This window comes from Monosiga brevicollis, genomic scaffold (genome assembly GCF_000002865.3).
Source record: "Monosiga brevicollis MX1 MONBRscaffold_12 genomic scaffold, whole genome shotgun sequence".
Taxonomy (NCBI): domain Eukaryota; class Choanoflagellata; order Craspedida; family Salpingoecidae; genus Monosiga; species Monosiga brevicollis.
This window is the reverse complement of record NW_001865049.1, coordinates 838,691-855,668: the sequence shown is the minus strand read 5'-3', so window position 1 is coordinate 855,668 and position 16,978 is coordinate 838,691. Positions and strand designations below refer to the sequence as shown.

General features: G+C 53.9%; 5 protein-coding genes across 5 annotated transcripts; 2 read left to right on the top strand and 3 right to left on the bottom strand.

The window, feature by feature from the left end:
- Positions 1-118: 118 nt before the first annotated feature.
- Positions 119-1,264, bottom strand: MONBRDRAFT_32706 (uncharacterized protein). Its single transcript, XM_001746321.1, has 2 exons — positions 869-1,264; positions 119-793 (listed from the first exon to the last, which is right to left on the bottom strand). Exons 1-2 carry the CDS (start codon positions 1,193-1,195, stop codon positions 317-319), a joined length of 804 nt encoding a protein of 267 aa, XP_001746373.1. The 5' UTR covers positions 1,196-1,264; the 3' UTR covers positions 119-316.
- A 1,889-nt stretch (positions 1,265-3,153) lies between these two features.
- MONBRDRAFT_26042 (uncharacterized protein) lies at positions 3,154-5,554 on the bottom strand (the record flags this gene model as incomplete). The annotated part of the gene is made up of 9 exons (XM_001746320.1): positions 3,154-3,282; positions 3,396-3,508; positions 3,587-3,635; positions 3,736-3,872; positions 4,011-4,075; positions 4,281-4,641; positions 4,750-4,951; positions 5,058-5,246; positions 5,372-5,554. 9 exons carry the CDS (start codon positions 5,552-5,554, stop codon positions 3,154-3,156), a joined length of 1,428 nt encoding a protein of 475 aa, XP_001746372.1.
- Positions 5,555-6,168: 614 nt separating this feature from the next.
- On the top strand, positions 6,169-9,779 carry MONBRDRAFT_8812 (uncharacterized protein; the record flags this gene model as incomplete). Its single annotated transcript, XM_001746441.1, has 3 exons — positions 6,169-6,401; positions 6,654-8,074; positions 9,412-9,779. 3 exons carry the CDS (start codon positions 6,169-6,171, stop codon positions 9,777-9,779), a joined length of 2,022 nt encoding a protein of 673 aa, XP_001746493.1.
- A 787-nt stretch (positions 9,780-10,566) lies between these two features.
- Positions 10,567-11,754, bottom strand: MONBRDRAFT_37358 (uncharacterized protein). The gene is made up of 4 exons (XM_001746319.1): positions 11,583-11,754; positions 11,200-11,346; positions 10,997-11,107; positions 10,567-10,861 (listed from the first exon to the last, which is right to left on the bottom strand). The coding sequence occupies exons 1-4, from the start codon at positions 11,619-11,621 to the stop codon at positions 10,763-10,765; spliced, it is 396 nt and encodes a 131-aa protein (XP_001746371.1). The 5' UTR covers positions 11,622-11,754; the 3' UTR covers positions 10,567-10,762.
- Positions 11,755-12,423: 669 nt separating this feature from the next.
- Positions 12,424-16,626, top strand: MONBRDRAFT_32704 (uncharacterized protein; the record flags this gene model as incomplete). The annotated part of the gene is made up of 13 exons (XM_001746440.1): positions 12,424-12,551; positions 12,672-12,918; positions 13,016-13,162; positions 13,258-13,364; positions 13,514-13,719; positions 13,809-13,910; positions 14,043-14,251; positions 14,345-14,507; positions 14,628-14,772; positions 14,875-15,206; positions 15,340-15,410; positions 15,505-16,095; positions 16,264-16,626. 13 exons carry the CDS (start codon positions 12,424-12,426, stop codon positions 16,624-16,626), a joined length of 2,811 nt encoding a protein of 936 aa, XP_001746492.1.
- Between the last annotated feature and the right edge of the window lie 352 nt (positions 16,627-16,978).

The window sequence follows — 16,978 nt, the reverse complement described above, 5'->3', positions numbered from 1 at the left end:
GCAGTTTCATTTGCGAGATTGAAGTATGCGGCCCTGACAGGTTCTACGGGATGTCGATGCCAGACTTTTGGGTGATGAGGAAGTTACGAAAAAAAGTGGTCTGAGGAATCCCCATCATGAATTCTCGTGCTGTCAATTGAACCTGTTGTACGGTCCTCACAGTCGTGTCAAACACGACAAGAAGAAACAGGAACGTTCTTATTGCGACGCACACCTCAAAGTGTGTCAGTCAGTGAGTGGAAAGATGTATCAAACCTCTGGGGGTTCAGCGATGAGACTCACAATGGGTGCTGAGAAAAGTGTTCGAAGGCAATAGCTACTCGTCATCCTCAAACAAATAGACAACCTGGAGCTGCGCTGCAAGCTTGTCTACACCAATAGCTGAAGTATCCACAGACTTGGACTGAATCAACTGGATGCGAAGATCAAAGGCGTTGCTCCTCTTGTTGTCCGCGTAAAACCGACCAAGGATGCCCGATGATGGTCTCCGAAGAGTGCTCGAGATGGTAGAGCTCTGGTCATCACCACCTTTGTCGACCCCAATGATCGTCATGTACTGGACACAAGGTGAGCCAAGCTGTGTGCGCAGGATGGTTGCGTAGCATCTGGCTTGATTGCGGGCACGCCATTTCTGAATGTCAAGGCTGGTGCACAGGTAGTCCCCTCTGCCATTAGGAATCTGAAGCGCCCACTTTTGAGAAGCATCGTCCACTTTTTTCTCTTTTTCCGTTTGGATGGCACCGTACGTCTCGGAAGCCTTGTAGCCATAGGCACCTTCATGCAAGCGGGCGACCTTGAGGCAATGATGAGCTGCATGAATAAGCCTCCACCCACCACAGTTCCCCCTGTATTCTCCAGCCACACTCACCTTCACTTCCACCACTAGATACTCGGTCGCATCCGTTTTATCGATTTTAACAGCACGGCTGAAGAGAAAGTCCATGCGAAGGCGACTTCTCTCCTCCACTCCATTGTCCAAAGCCCACTCATTGTGCTCGGTGGACCATTTCCAGGCACCGAGCTTAGCCTTGGCATCATCTGACTCAATGTCGAGAGAATCACCGTTATTCTTGCCCGTGAGCAACTTCCAACCATTTGTATTTTCCGATTCGCCCCAGTGCGCCAAGAGCTTGGCCTGCCACACCTCCTCGCTGGCGCCCCGGGAAGGGGCCGTGGGAGTTGGTGCCTCGTCCATTGTGGCGAGGAGCAAGAAATGAGTAGCGACGGACGAAGCAGAAGATGTGCTATGGATGCTCTCATTAACAGGGCGAAAAAAATGCGAGATTTCAGCATTGCCATCGCAATTGAATTCAGTCGACTGCGTCCGTGTCAATCTGCTGAGCTCAGCCGTTTCTCATACTCAAGGCTTGACGCTCGTAGCTGAGCTCATCGTCTCGATTTGCTCGCCAACGACTGCGTCCGTGTCAATCTGCTGAGCTCAGCCGTTTCTCATACTCAAGGCTTGACGCTCATAGCCAACTCATCATCTCGATTTGCTCGCCAACGCTGAGCTCAGCAATTATTTCAAGCGGCTGAGGTCAGCGATCGTCTTAGGGCTTCGAAGAAACAAACGCCAACTCACTCTATCACCAACAGACTCGTCTTGATTTGCTGAGCTCAGCAATTACTTCAAGCGGCTGAGGTCAGCGATCGTCTTAGGGCTTCGAAGAAACAAACGCCAACTCACTCTATCACCAACAGACTCGTCTTGATTTGCTGAGCTCAGCAATTATTTCAGCGGCTGAGGTCAGCGATCGTCTTAGGGCTTCGAAGAAACAAACGCCAACTCACTCTATCACCAACAGCATGAAGGTTGGCAAGGATAGCGTGGCTGATGGTACAGGTGAACTTGGAACGATCGATTGCAAACTAACAAGGTGTTAGCGTCAAATCCGTGCTTCTCACGTGCTGAAGCCTGACACAAGTAGGTCTTGCTCCAACTGACGATTGAGGCTCATTAGCACCCTGGCTCTGAATTCGGGCTGTTTCACTCGTGCGCTTCTCGGTATTGACCCTCAGCTTGATCCCTATGGCATTGTGTGGTCCTGGACGTTTCAAGACACAACTCGCCCCTTCGTGTGTCCAGCACTAGCTCGAGTTCTTCCTTTTGATCTTTGTCGGACTTGTGGTGATGCTTCATATCACATCATGACTTTTGTGCAAGTACGAATAGATGTGGGATGTCTCAAGAAATACTCAGGGTGCTGGCCCGTGTGCTGTCTCACATGTCAGTACGGGACGACGAATCGTACTCGCGACCAAAAGGCAGCTAGACCTCAAGTAGAGTCGTAGGAAAGTACTTGCCTACGACTTGATGGTATCGTCTAATCCCCGCTTCCACGCATTTGAGCATTCCCACTGCTTTCGCACACTCAATGTCGGTCACTACGGGTAAACTCTCACTTAGGATTGAGGAAGCGTTTTGAGAGAGGTTTGAGAGACGTCCGTCGGGTTGCACTTTCCGTATCCTTGGGATCGAGCGGCTCTGCAGCAAGTCTAACGGTGCACCTGGTCTGGTCACTGTGAATGCTTGCCGACCGCAGCTGGTTCAATTGACCTCAAGACACCATCACAGCTCTCGCTCCGTCCCTTGCCCAAAACAACAGTAGTCACAAGCTTAGCGCCCCAAGGCATGTGCCAGGAAACGTGGGGTCTACGCGCTTCATCGCAACCCAAAACCGGCCTCCAGTCCAGACGTGCTGGAGCCTGACACTCGACTCGAGGCCTAGCCGCCTTGAAAACTAGCCAGGAGCCTGAGCCTGATTACGTAGCAACTTCAAATTTTGAAACATCTTGAGAGGGTTTTGGAAGGTGGTGCTCCCGGGGTGAGCTTTCACACGCCCAAAAGTCATGAGCCGAAAGTCATCAAGGTTTTTTTTTTTGATACCACTCTGGTCCCGTTCTCTCCCTTGAGGTGACGTCTCGATCAAAACACATGTCTGTCACGGATCCACTTATGAATCAAAATGAATCGAAAATTACGATAAAATGTGTGAAAACAAAAACCTTTGTTCTTGAAGATCAGTGGCACGGGATATCAATGCGAACAATCGATTTCTCAGGGAAAGACTCGGGCATGCTCACGCCAAAAACACGGTTCACAGGGTTGACAATTATTCTAACGCTAATCGCAAATCCTTCAGGCTCTTCTAATCACACTCCTTCCTTCTCCGAAATACAAAACTCGAGTTGATCCTTGATGTCAGTCATGCCGGGTCGCTGTGTGGGCTCGGTTGCGAAACAGGGTTCAATAATTGACTCCCATATTTTGCGATTACACAGCTGGGTGAAGAGGAGGGACGAGCGTGAGGAGAGGCAGGGCGACCGGATTTCAAAAAAAAAAAAGAGGTAAAACAAAAGGGAGAAAAGTGAAACAGGGCGTTGCGGGAACCTACGCCGCCGGGGTAATCAATGTGTCCACCGCCTTGAACAAGGCATTTGATGTCCTCATGCTTGAGTTCGGCAAAAGGTTTGGCACCATCCTTGTACACCTCCCACACCAACACACCTGTGTAGCCGATCAAAAGCGATGGCAGGTGAGTGCGTGCCGAATGGGGCAGCATGGAAAAAAAGGCATTGCACGCACCAAAGGCCCAGACATCACTGAAGATGGTAGGAAGCTCATGTAAAAGGATCTGACAAAGATAAATGGCGATTGAGTTTGAACCGGGGCCGCATGGCTATCGGGATCAGTGCTTTCATGTTGGCTACACCTCACAGGCCAAACGAACGCACCTCGGGAGCGCTCCAGCGCAAGGGAATGGTGCGCGCATAGTCTTGCAGAACCGACCCGTCCCAGGTCGCAAGCTCAAAGTCAGCTAGCTTGCAGATCATGTGTTGCGTGACCAGCACGTTGCGTGCGGCCACGTCGCCTATCCGCAGACCACCAAACAGAAAGGAGGCGCGAATGGTCAGATGGTGCGTGATCTGGCGTTGACTGTGGCGGCCATCGCGTGAGACTGACCATGGGCAATTGTATGAGAGGCCAAATATTCTAGCCCATTGGCAACCTGACAGAGACACGGGCAAGTCATTGTTGGTGGCTAGCACGTCACAGTAGTCGCGGTTGCCTATCCTGTTGGTGACGGTGTGGGAGCGGGGGCAGAGGGGCTGACCTGCGCAATGACGCGTAGTCGAAGCAAGGCATCGAGCGAGCGGCCTCGGGTCTGAAGGTAGCTACACGCACACGTCCACCACCGCGGCCAGAAAACATAAGTGCGTGCAAAAGAGCCTATCCTGTCTGCAAGGGTATTATAATCCTGATTCCCTGAGCAACGCACCTGGCCAGGTCTCGGTTGGCACAATACTCAAGAATGAGAAAAGGCTCGTCCTCAAAGACCACGCCCACCATCTCGACGACGTTTTCATGTTGCAGGCCCAGCAAGCAAAGACTTTCGTGCAGGCAGGCATTGGAATTGGGTTGCATCTTGCACACCACTGTTTTACTTAGGAGCTTGGCCTGGCGGACAGTACCCATGCGGCCCGTGCCCAGGACAGCGCCCAGACTCACGTCCTGAACGGCAATGCTGTGCGAAGCCAGCATGAGGGCCCGCTTGTCGTTGCGCCAACGCGGAGGCAGGGGCGCCTTGCGCAAGCCCTGCATGAGCGGTTTACCAGAGCTCGCGTGCGCCGGGAGCATGCCTGAAATTTTTTAAATGTTAAGAGCAAATCGGGAAAGCGCAACTCGGTGAGACGACGGTCCTACAGTGCAAAACGTGGCACCAATGGTAGGCATACGCATCGCCATACCTGAATTGGCCGCCAGCGGCTTGTCAGAAGTTGCATCATCAATGCGTACGTAACCATGAGTGTCGCGGATGGTTGAGTTTCGTGCCGCAGCGGGCTGTGTAGCAGCGGAGCGGGCTGCCGTGTGACGGCGGTACATGGCCACTTGTTCCTCGGAGGACCGGATGCGGGTGCCGCAGGCTTTGCAAAAATAAGTGGACGCATCCTATGCGCGGCAAGGCGTGTCGATACCCAAGCCATTCAGAGTTCAGTGCAGCTGTCAAATGCGGGTCAACAGAAGTGTGTGCGCCGACCAGCGGGGATGTACGAACCGCCTTTGGGATAGGGACGCGGCACTCGGGGCAGTTTTCGAGGTCACCGTCAATGAGCTCCCCTTCCGTATTGATGACGGGAGCAGCGCGTTGGAGAACACCTTGCTGGTGTAGGCTATCGATAAGGGCTTGGACCGTGGCATACCGGTGTGCGTCAAAGATGAACCAGCTGCCGGCCTTGCCGCGTATCTAGCAGGAGACAAAGGCGGCGAAAGGGTACAGGAAGGTGTTAGTGGGGAGCCCGGCAAATGTTTGACGTGTGTGATACAGCATGAGCAGACGGAACAAGCTGCTGCTTGATAAATGAAACGAACCAGGTAGTGGACGAGTTTGTCATAAGAGATGAAGGAGAGGGCGAGGAAGCCGTCGCGAGTGCTTGACTCGCGCACAAGGAAATCACCGTGGCAGTTGCTATTGCGGAGACGTGCCACACTTTGCGCGCGGTCCACTTTTCCGTGATACCACTCGCAAAAAAGCAGGCCGGCAGCGTCGGCCATCGCGTACGAGTAGCAGCGAGAGCAAACCCGATGGTCAGCAAGCAGGGGGTGACGTTGGCGCGAACATGGATGGCAGACCAAGCGGCCGCAGATGCTGCCGTCCACGGCGAGAGTTTGAAACCAGAGGCAAGAGCAAATGTGTACAGTCATGTGGTTCAGGTGAGGCAAGATGAAAAAAAAAAAAAAGTCACGTAGGCCACAGGAAACGCAGCGGACGGACAGACTGACCGGCAGTGATGGCGCCAGCGCCAGAAGAAGCTAAATTCCGCGCGACATATCATGCAAAGGCTGCTGGTGCTGTTGGGCATCCACTCTGAGCGAGCCATGAGATTGAGTTTGGCCTACCATTGTGAATTGGCAGTTTACCACAGTGTGAGGCGACAAGCGGCTCCTGAACGAGAAGCAAAACCTGGTAGAAGGAGGAGGAGGAAAAGGAGGCGGACAACGAGCGCAAGGGCACAGCGATGCAGCGAGAGGGGGATGCTCGGGTCTTTGTTTAGTGAGCTTCCGTCCAACCGACCTTGCCCGTGTGCGGGTCATAGTAGCTTTCGTAATGCGAGGAGCGCTGGATCTGAATGGGATCAGCCGAACAGTCGGTCTCATCGACGGCCGCCATGCCGATCGACACGCCGTCTAATGGCAAAACACGCCAAAACGTCAGGACTCACATTACAGCTTGCCAACGCCGTTACGCCATGCACGCCTCACCGCGCCGCGGCAAAGCCAGGTGCTTCCGTGTCTCAAACCACGACGACGACGACGACGACGACAAGGACGACGACGACGAGGACAAGGACGACGACGACGACGACGACGACGAGGACAAGGACCACCACACTGCCTTGAAGTCCGTCCGTTTGCTTGTGAGACTCGTTTGGAACGCTACTTGAAATACGAGGGGGATGTAGCGTTTGAGTGTGTTGAAGTTGGGGGAGATAAGTTAATATTCCGATTAACATCCCCGTATGGAAGGTATCAATCGTACTCACGCATTCTGTTTCGGTACATCCCTTCAATTTCCAGATCGCTTTGGACCATTCAACCTGGCGTCAACCGGCGAGCCTGACTTTCACACCCCTCGAATGCTCTACTCACACAGGTCTCACTTTACGGTAAACAGTGCAAAGCTTCCAAGCTGCCTCGCAAAACTAGAACAGCTTCGGGCAGTGCACGTGAGTATTCGCTTTTCTGTTTATAATGGGAAGGTTCAGGTGACGTGCATCCATCTCATCAAACTGCTGAATTGCACGCGGGCAAAAGCCATGCTGTCAAGCTTCACGCCAGCCAAGCGCAGCAAGGTACTGAAAGATACGCTCGACGCACCAGTTTTCAAATCTGCGGACGGCGATAAAGACCTGACTCTGGCCGTGCTGAAAAGGGCCGTCGCCCATGCCGAAAATTATGGCGTGCACGGCGAGGGTGTGGTGGCCGGTGTCAACATTACACGTCAGGGCGCCGAAGCAACTACGCGCGCCATGTGTGGTCTTGGTGATTTCAAGGGTATCAAGTGGTGGTGGGACGCAGATTTCAACAAGTTCATCCTCACCTGTGCAGATAAATATGTGCATGGATCCGCGACGACAGAATGCGGAGTCCAAACCGCTTTAATTTCGAAGGCGCACAACAAGAAGACGGGAAAGCCTGGACGATTGCAATACTACAGCGACACCTTACTCGAACCTACGCCTTTTGGTCCAGACGGCGCCATCCTTGTCAAGGACTCCAAGGGCACACCCCACCCTCTGTTGATTCTTGAGCTCGAATATGGCAACCGCGACGCAGCCAGCATGAAACGACAAGTCACACAATACTTTGATACCTTCAAGGACTCGCTACGGTTCTTGATCATCATCAAGGTCTACCATACCTTTGACTTGGAACCAGCGGTTGATGAAGCCGCTCATTTCCGGGCGGGCGTCGTGGTGTATCAACGTCCGTCGGAGAGTCACGAGGTCACTGTCGCACTATCCTGGGATGTGGGTACCCAGCCATTGACCCAGCAGGCCAAGAGTGCTTGGCGAAACGGTGACTTTTCCATTACCCTTGACGCCTGGACTCGGAAAGCTGGAAAAGTTGACCCGGGAGACCACGATGCTCTCTATTTACGATACACAGACGACAATGACATGAACATCACCTTACCGTCGTTTGTATTCCGTGCGCTCAAGTTTGAGGAAGACAATGCGAACCTGGTGCGGCGGATCGACGCTGCAATCGAAGAACGCAACGGCGAGGATGTCTATGACATCAAAGAGATTATGAGCGTTGCCTATAGCAACTTGTTACATGAAACACGCTATCGCAGGCAAGCCTATGCTCTCCTTCGGCAGATGAGCATCGAAAGTGCAACAAGAGATGCATTGGTGAAAGGTCTTCGAAGCGGGTCCTGCCATCCGTCCACCGCCATCTACGAGGCCATTATTCACATCAAGGGTGGCGAGGATCAGGGACGAGCGTTTTACGCGCAGAACCCTTTCCCCCTGGAGTTCAAACTATCGCAGAACCAGGAGAGCAGCTGGGGTAAGCGCGGGGCACCGCCTTGGTACAACCACGACGCTCTCGTAGCATATTTGAAACAACACAATCTGGTTCATGTGACTTGAGCTTTTTTGGGCGTGCTACGCTCTAGCTTCGCTAGTCTCGTATGCGCTTTCCCTGCATGCCATGGCTATGGCTGTGGATCGCTCAAGATCACAATCACACTTTTTCTGTCGGGGCCATGTGACTATTGCAGCGCATATTGTGGGTTGATTTGGGCTGATCCTCCCTCTGCTGCCGTTCCGCAGTCTCACTCAATTTAGGGATACCACTCATAAACTTTTCAAATCCGCATTCCAAAGGCCAGGGGCAAGATAAGATGTACCTTTGCAAACGCATTTCTGAGCACAATGATACATTTATTGAAAAACAGTATGAGAAGACGTTTGAAAGTGCGGGGACGTCTTCTCACGAGGCAGCCCGTGCCGCAGATCAATGCTGCAGTTTCTGGTCCGACACCATGGAGCCGACACGTATTCTTGTCATAACAGGAACGAGATTTGAAAACTTTTTGAAAGGTGGGAGTGGGGAGGAGGGGGGAACAAGGGACTGGCAAGGGGGCAAGACAGCATGCGGCTCGCCGCCTGGGTTCTCGATGAGAGTCATTGACACGGCAGTGGCGAGGGATAGCGCTTGCGCTGGTGTTATCTCGATGATGCATCTTGAAAACATCTCTCCTCCAATTGATGGCTGGGATTTTGGACCAACTTCTCTCTACCATTCACACACATTGTTGACGGGTATAGCCAGATGGGGCAGAATGGGTGGTGGGGCTTGGAACAACTTGTCGATTCGCACACATTAACGGGTATAGCCATCTCACGCATCACTGATAGCGGGGCTTTGTCCAACTTCTCTATTCGCACACATTGCCGGGAATGGCCGGCTCACATATCAAACAACGGCAGGGAAGCAGCTCAGCTGGGTTTGGACCAAGCGCTCTCCTGCGCTTTTCTGTACAATGAATGAATTACTCTGTATAGGCTGGTGGAGCCGAGGGTGTGGCCGGTCCGGCATAAGGTGCACCCGCAGTGGGGGGATAGATGGCTGATCCGGGATTTGCATAGGGGCCCGGGGCTGGATGTGAATGGTATGGCCCCGGGACTGGGCCAGCGGCGGTGGTGCCATATGTAGGAGGCGCCGGAGAATACACCACGCGGGCTGTCTGGCGAGGCTGAACGGTCGAAGTCTGCGGGTGTAGTCGGTTCGCGGCATCCCCGAATAACAATGAGGAGGCTTACTCAAAGTTTCTGTGATGGTGCAGAAGAAAGGGGTGCGTGGGCCATACCGTGAATGTGCTGCCGTCGACTGATCGGTAGCGTTCAATGCGGAGAGCGCGGCGACGGAAGCAAATGCCAATGATGCAGCACAGAGCGATGAAGAAGATGGCACCCAAAACAATGCCCGCAATCGCGCCTGCAGCAGAGCAACAAAACACGCCATGGTCGGTGAATTCCGGAAGAAACAAAGCCCAATGCCTCACTGTGCTTCAGGCAGTGTCCAGCTGTCTGGCAAATCGACGCGAAAGAAGAGCATCGAGGGTCTCGTACCACCAGACAAACGGCAAGTGCATGAAGAGCTGGAGCCCCCCGGGTCTAGCGTGCAACGGCGTGTCATGAGGGCAGCGCGCTTGCATCAACCAAAGGCGACCAAAGGCGCGTCGCAGGGCAGCGCAAGCTCACAGTAATAAAATCTGAAAGAGGAGATGAGGTCTTGATCACCGTTGCAGCATTCCTAAGGGGAGCCGGCGCCCAGGTGCAGTTTGAGCACCAGACCCATTGCTTGCCAGCTGAACCATGGTGTTGAGCTGGCGTCACAAGAGCTGATCAACCGAGTTCCAGGGCCTCGACCACGAACGATGAAGTACGTACAACGCAGCGATTAGAGCAATATGACACACAGGCAGCCGAGTACCCTTCGCAGGCGTCGCTAAAGGTGCAATAATCTCCGCAGTACGACATGTTGGCGCGGTCGCACGAAATTAAATATGAGAGAGACGGAGCCCAGAGAGAGAGAGAGAGAGAGAGAGATTGAGACGGAGAGTTAGTTTGAGAGAGAGAGAGAGGGGGACAGAGAGAGAAGTGATGAATTGGTGAGAGAGTTTGAGAGAGAGAGAGAGAGAAGTGATGAAATGGTGAGAGAGTTTGAGAGAGAGAGAGATTTGAGAGATTTTTAGCGAGAGTTTTAGAGAGAGGGAGAGAGCTTTCGAGAGCGCGAATGAAAGGGAGGGTACACTTTCTTGCACTAGAGGCTTGGCGTTTCAGGACCATGGTCGTAGTCATAGGGGACTGGGCATGTAGAAACCCCCGGCATTGCGACTCGGAGGATTGAGCAAGCGTGCGTCATCGATCCTGCGCGCAACGAAATGCACAGACTGGCAAGATCGTGGACGTGGACATGAACCAGTCGCGACTGTTGATGGTAGGCAATGGTGCCAAGCCCACCCATCCAAAAAAAAAAAAAAAGAAAAGGATCAAGTGACTGCTTGAATTGATGGAATATGGGGCCACAAGTGGCCGGAGTCTCGATCCAAAACACGCACACACAACTCACAATACACAGACATTCACGATGGCCACATACAAGACCTGACAACCTTCTGCTCACAGCTCGATTGATGTCGAGCCACCTCCTCGGGCCACGGCGCTGCCACGGCACACATGCACATGTTTATGCTCGCTGATCCTGATCACGCTCCTTGGCGTTGACTTTTTTGCGCAGCTTCTCAAGTTCCTCCTGCTCTTTCTTGCGATCCAGCTTTTGATACAACTGTGACGCAGCCGGAACGCACAGCGGGTTACCAAAACATCCCAGAGCCAGATAAAACCAGCAGGCGCATGTTGGACCATCCTCTGGCCACAAAACACTCGGCTTCTCCGCTGCAGAGCCTGCGCAAACACATACCTTGTTCACTTGGTGATAAACGACAGTGAGGTATCGGCCCATCACGTTGAAACCGGAGAGGTTCTCACACGCATTCTTGGCATCGAAAATGTCCTCATATACCACATAAGCCTGCAAGCAATCATTCGTCGGGTAAGCGCCGTCCAAGGCGAGCTAGGTCATCTAGGCAGGAGCGGTCCAGCCAGAGGAAGATCGAAGCATACCGTGCCCTTGGTCTCTGGCTTGTTGCCTGTGCGCATCTGACGGATGGGGCCATATTTGCCGAACAACTCAAACAGTTCCTCCGTTGTGACGGAGAAAGGAAGGTTACGCACATAGAGAATGCGGTTCACCTCGGGCGGCAGACGCACCTATTTTCGCGAAAGCACCGGAAGCGCATGCAATGTGAGTGAGTAGCTTGCAGGAACCACTTATTGGCCTCAACCAGGCCAGTGATGCAGTGGTACCAAACACAACGCAGGGTCCAATCCAGAGCGAATGCTGATGCATGTCTTTGTGCGCCCACGTCTGTGCAAATGCACGGTGCGGGCGGGCAAGCGCAACAAAGCAGCCAATGCCCAGCGCGCCAACGCTAGACTCGACTCACGTTGGTGTTCCGCGTTTGGTTGCCACTCGCAAAGGCCATGGTGGTAGGAGTGAAGGCAAGGCGTTAGCTTGAATGAAAAGCACCCCAAGAGGCCGAACACGGCCAGAAAGCTACGCTGCCACGCGTGCACCGGCAACCGCTCACAAGAAGGGAAGGACACTGCCCTTTGACTGCGATGGCAAAAAAAAAAGGTATCAGCTCGGAGATGTATGGGTCCTAGCAATGAATCAAAAAATAAACCACCCAAAACCAAAAGGGGACCAATGAACACTTTCTCTCTCATCAGGCCATCGATCTCTGGCGGTCCAGCTTCAGGTCTTGGGGCGCTGCCCCTCTCTCGCTCGTACCTTCACACAGAAAAAAGACAAGAAAAAAAAAAAAAATCAAAATCGTCGAGCAACGCGAGCTGCAGAAGTGTGATAATAAGCACACTTTTCCAAAAAGTAAAATACCTTTTGAAAGAGGGGTCTGTGTGTGTTGGCGGTGTAGTTTTTGACCCCATTTTCTTAGCAACGGCCGTCGCGCTTCGCAACGTCGTGCCTTGACTTGAAACTCAGGCGTGCACAGTCTCACTCTCGCACAGCGCGCTCCGCTCATCGGCTCCGCCTCAGCGATCCAACACTGTCCTCATTGTTCCGTCCTTGTTGGACTCTACGCGAATTCGGGTCGCTTGGTGCACACCTTGATCGCGCCGCGCGCTGGTAGTTGGCTGCCTGCAGCTGTCGCTGCCGCTCCTTGGTCCGCGAGAGGGCTGCTCAGCTCGAAGCTCCTTTAGTTGGCCAGGGTCGCTGACTTTGCTCTCTCTTTGAGTCTTTTGCGTTGCAATCAACGCCTGCCCGCCATGGCGGTCGAGGATCCCATGCCGTTGATTCAGGCCCAGGTGGCCAAACGTGGACTACGCATCGCCGAATTCTTTCACGACTTTGACCGACTGCGTACCGGTACCGTCACCAAAGCTCAGTTTACTCGGTGCGTCGCAGGCTCGAGGGATGCACAGGGGACATTTGTACGGGGCCAGCCCACGCTGTCTCAGCTGCGCACGTACACCGACTGTTCAACTTAACGCTCATCTCGTACTCATCTCCGCAGGTGTTTGGGCCAGCTAGACCTGCGTTTGCAAGACAAGCAGCTGCAACAGCTGCACCAAGCATTTGAGGGCCCCGCCAAAGATCTCGTGGATTATCGCCGCTTCTGCGACGCAGTTGACGCTCGCTTTGTTGGCAAGGGTCTTGAGCGCAATCCCAATGCCTTTGTGCCCCAGGCCAGCGTGCGTGATTTTGCCCAGCCCTCTCTCCTAGAGCCGGAGCTGGAGGACATATATGACGGCCTGATTGAGGTATGCTGACCACCCATGGGCCTTTTATCGTCGCATGGTACTCGGAATGGGTGTGCTTACACCGTGCATCTCTCCTCTTCCACTTTGTCCAACACAGCAAATTCGGACGCACTGTGCCACGTATGGGCTCAGCGTGCGCGATGCCTTCAAGGACTTTGACCGTGTGAACCGCGGTGTAGTCACTGAATCGCAGTTTCAGCGCAACCTGCCTCGCCCCAGCACATTCACTCCTGTCGACCTGCAGGTGCGGCATTTCAGCACCGCCCTTGCCTTGCTCGGTGAAGGGACCACTTGCTGCCACCTCTGTTTGACAGCCATCCGTTCGGTCACATCCAACAGATTGTGATTGAGAAGCATCGCGACCCTGAGGACCCTGGCATGATTCAGTACATGCCGCTCTATCGCGAGGTTGCGGGTATTGTAGTCCAGCAGCCCACCACTTTGCGGTATGCCCGCCCTCCCCTTCTGTGACAAGCATTGCATTGGCACACCCGCCCCCACCAATCACTCGCCGCCGATTTGAATCGGTTGGCTCAGCTAAATTGGCTGCGTGCGCGACTCATGTGGCTGCTTGTTGGCGCCCGGTGACCATTAGTCTGCGCGAAACCCTCAAACGTCGGGAGCCCGTCGTGTCAGCCACCGAGGTGCCAGTGGACGAGCTGCTGCGCCAACTCCAATTGGCCTTTTACAAGGGGCGCGTACGCGCACTGCAATTTTTCCAAGACTACGATCGCCTGCGCTCTTCCCACGTCACGCCCCACCAGTTTATCTGTGGTCTCAGCCTGGCCTGTTCCGGTCCTGGTTCGTCCTACCCCCACTGGTTCAGTTTCTGCACATCCGAGTGCCTTACCGTTCTTCTCACCATGTTTGCGCACTGGCGATGATCGTAGGCTTTCCGCGCTTCTCGCGGGCTGACATGCAACGCATCGCAGATGCCTACACCTCAGACCGCGGCGTCAAGTATCGCGACTTTTGCAAGGATGCCGATGAGAGTACGACCCTCGCGTAGCCAGTCCTTGCTGTGATCGATGCAACTCTCGATCATGGTCGATGCTCGTTGTAGCGCCTGGCCAAGCAGAGCCTTTTTGTCCATTCACAATGCCCTACCTCTCTTGCTCCTGCAGCGTTTTTGACGGGCATGCATGAAGACATGACACAGCAGCCCACCGCGGAAACCCGAGAGCTGACGCGGTCTGAGCTGGTGCACGAGTACGCAGGGCAAGGCCAGCCCATGTCACCTGAGCTCGAGGAGCTTCTTGCTGATATTCGCACCTACATCTCGGCTCAGCGGCTTGATCCCTATCCACACTTTCGAGAATTTGATCGCCGCCTGGTCTGTGCTCGCCCAGAGCCCCTTGCTCCACCCATGCGAGCGCTGTGCCTTTGCCAAAGCGCTCACACCTGGCGCGCGGTTATTTGCTATTAGGGCTTTACCAAGGGCGTCACCACTACTCAGTTTCATCGCTTGCTTGACATGACGTTGAAACGTCCCTTCTCAGAGGCCCAGGTGGCCTTGCTAGCCGACTACTTTCGGCACCCGGAGAGCCAGGATGTCAACTATCATGCCTTCTTGGCCCACGTTGATGCCGGTGAGGATTTGTCTCGTACCAATGTCTAACCTAACAACCTGCGTGTGGCCCGTGGCTGATCAAAACTCACCTCTTCTTTCCTTTTTGCATTCATAATTTAATGTGGTGCGACGGCCATAGTTTCCAAACTAGCGGATACTTTGACGGACAAGCTGTATTTTGACACGCGCTCGGTCGCCGACTTCCCCACACTGGCCGACGTGGTTTCAGACGACTCGGCCGTGGAGCTGGACATTGACTCGGCTCGTGACTGGATTGTTGCCAAGTGCGTCATGTTTCGGTGATGTCTTCAACGGGTTGTGCTTCACGGCCCATACAGCCTACTCATCGCGGTTTGGTCTCGTCGCCCTCGTACATTGGTTGTCAGGTGTATCACACGAAGCTTGCGCGCTGCCGAGTACTTGCGCGACTTTGACAAGCTTCGTCGGGGCTTCATTACGCCGGCTCAGTTCCAACAAGGACTGCGTGTAATGGTGCCGCAGATTCCGACAGAGGTTTTGCGATCCCTTACAGTCGCCTATACCGATCCGAGCCGGCCGGCACCCACGACGGTGGACTGGCGGCGCTTTGTGCACGATGTGGATGATGCCCTCAACGGCGGTGCGGCGCTTGAGAAAGATGCCTCTCGCGTGGCGCCCGATCTGAACTCGACGGCCCGATCACTGGCTCGTGCCACCATCCAGCCACCCGAGGCCCGTGGTAAGCGCATGGCCGGGGTTTGTGCACTTTGTCTTTTACATGTTTGTCGAGACCCCCTCTTTGCAAGGAGGCACTGGCGCATAACTGCCAGCGGGCTGTGCAACTGGCTTATCCTTCAATGCTTTGTGTACAGGCTTTACCGATGAGACCTTTGCGGAGTACGACGATGCCATGGACAACATTCGCCAACAAAAGCGGAATCGGGTGGGTCTCTATGCAGCGTGCCCCAAATTCAAAATGAGAGATGAGGTCTCAGCACATTACATCGCTCATTAAGTGGTGCGCATGTCAATTGCAGGCATTGGAGGTGCGGGGTATCTTGCGCGATTTTGATCGAACGAGGCAGAACCGCGTGACGCCGCGCCAGTTTCAACAAGCGCTCGACACGGCTGGGTTCCGCCTCTCCGAGCGCGAACTGACGCTCGTCACGACGTACTACATGGATGGGGATCGGATCAACTACGCCGACTTTTTGGAGGACATTGAGCCGTCGGAGAAGCTTGAAAACAAGACCCTGCAAGGCACGCAACGCCTCAATGCTTTGAACAAGGACCGCCGCGCGGCCATTGAGGCAGCCGAGCCAGCCCTCTTCGAGGCCGTGCTTGCCAAAGTCAAGACCTTGGTGGCCAAAGAGCGGATGCGTATTTCTGAGCACCTACGTGACTTTGACAAGCTGCGCCGGGGCATGATCACCGCGAACCAGTTCCGAGCCGGCCTGTCCATGGCCAAAGTTGAGCTCACCTTGCCAGAAATGCGTGCTCTGGAAGAGCACTATCATATCATGGATCAAGGCAATGACTTTGTGGCCTACACACGTTTTTGCCGGGATGTCGAGTCAGTGTTCACGCTGGACGACCTGCACACGCAGCCCCTGGCCGATGCCGTACCGGTACGATGATTTGCTACGCCCGACCCATGTTTCTTTTTTTTTTTTGTTTGTGATCTGGTGGGGCAGTTCGTGATGGTTGATGGTCTAAAGTTTGATATGAATGCTTGCGTGTGCTCTTGTTTTCTATTTTTTTTTAACTTGGCGCTTTGGTGATCGGCCCTTTCTTAGACGATTCCACCTGTCGGCGTTGAGCTCGCGGCGCAGGAGCGCATGCGGGAGCTCAAGTCGGGCCACGAGAACAAGGCGCTGCAAGTGATTGCAGCCGAGGTCAAGCGTCGTCGCATGCTACTGCAGCACGATTTCAAGGATTTTGATAAAATTCATCGTGGCGTGGTGACCAAGGACCAGTTTTTCCGTGTGCTCACAGATCTCAACTTGGGCCAGCTTCTGACAAACGAGGAGCGCGAACAGCTTGCAGAACATTACTCGGCCCGCGTGGGTGGCCGCTGGGATGTGCACTACCGTCAGTTTATCGACGATGTGGAGCAGTACGGCGAGGTCCTCCACCGAGATTTTGTCAACAGCCAATAGAACAGCCAATCGATGGTTGGTTCTGATTTGAGTGCAGTGCCCAATCTTCCGCTGGGGGGGGTTTTTTTTGACAGTTTTCTCAGCCTTTGCCCATCAATGTATCTTTTCGCACGGTCCAGCTCTTTCTGTCTCCCGGTGTCTGCGCGTTTTGTGGTTGTGGTTTGTCGCGCCAAGTGTGTAGATTGTCAACGCTGTCCTTGAGCTGAGATGCCAAGGGAGAAAGGAGCGAGGGCTAGTTTCCATTATAATTGCCATTCCTTCAAACAATTTGCTCAAAGCGCAAGAACACATTTAAAGGGGGCTGGTGGTGGGAAAAGATATCAATCATTTCAGTGGGCTTGCTCGGCAAGCA

What these genes read in the sequence shown, in the direction of transcription:
- MONBRDRAFT_32706 (XM_001746321.1), bottom strand. Translation starts at nt 1,195, where the DNA reads ATGGACGAGGCACCAACTCCCACGGCCCCTTCCCGGGGCGCCAGCGAG. An exon ending in ATCTAGTGGTGGAAGTGAAG is followed by an intron (nt 794 to 868) that starts GTGAGTGTGGCT and finishes CATTGCCTCAAG; the next exon opens with GTCGCCCGCTTGCATGAAGG.
- MONBRDRAFT_37358 (XM_001746319.1), bottom strand. Translation starts at nt 11,621, where the DNA reads ATGGCCTTTGCGAGTGGCAACCAAACGCGGAACACCAAC. An exon ending in ACCAAACGCGGAACACCAAC is followed by an intron (nt 11,347 to 11,582) that starts GTGAGTCGAGTC and finishes TCGCGAAAATAG; the next exon opens with GTGCGTCTGCCGCCCGAGGT. An exon ending in TTTATCACCAAGTGAACAAG is followed by an intron (nt 10,862 to 10,996) that starts GTATGTGTTTGC and finishes GCTGCGTCACAG; the next exon opens with TTGTATCAAAAGCTGGATCG.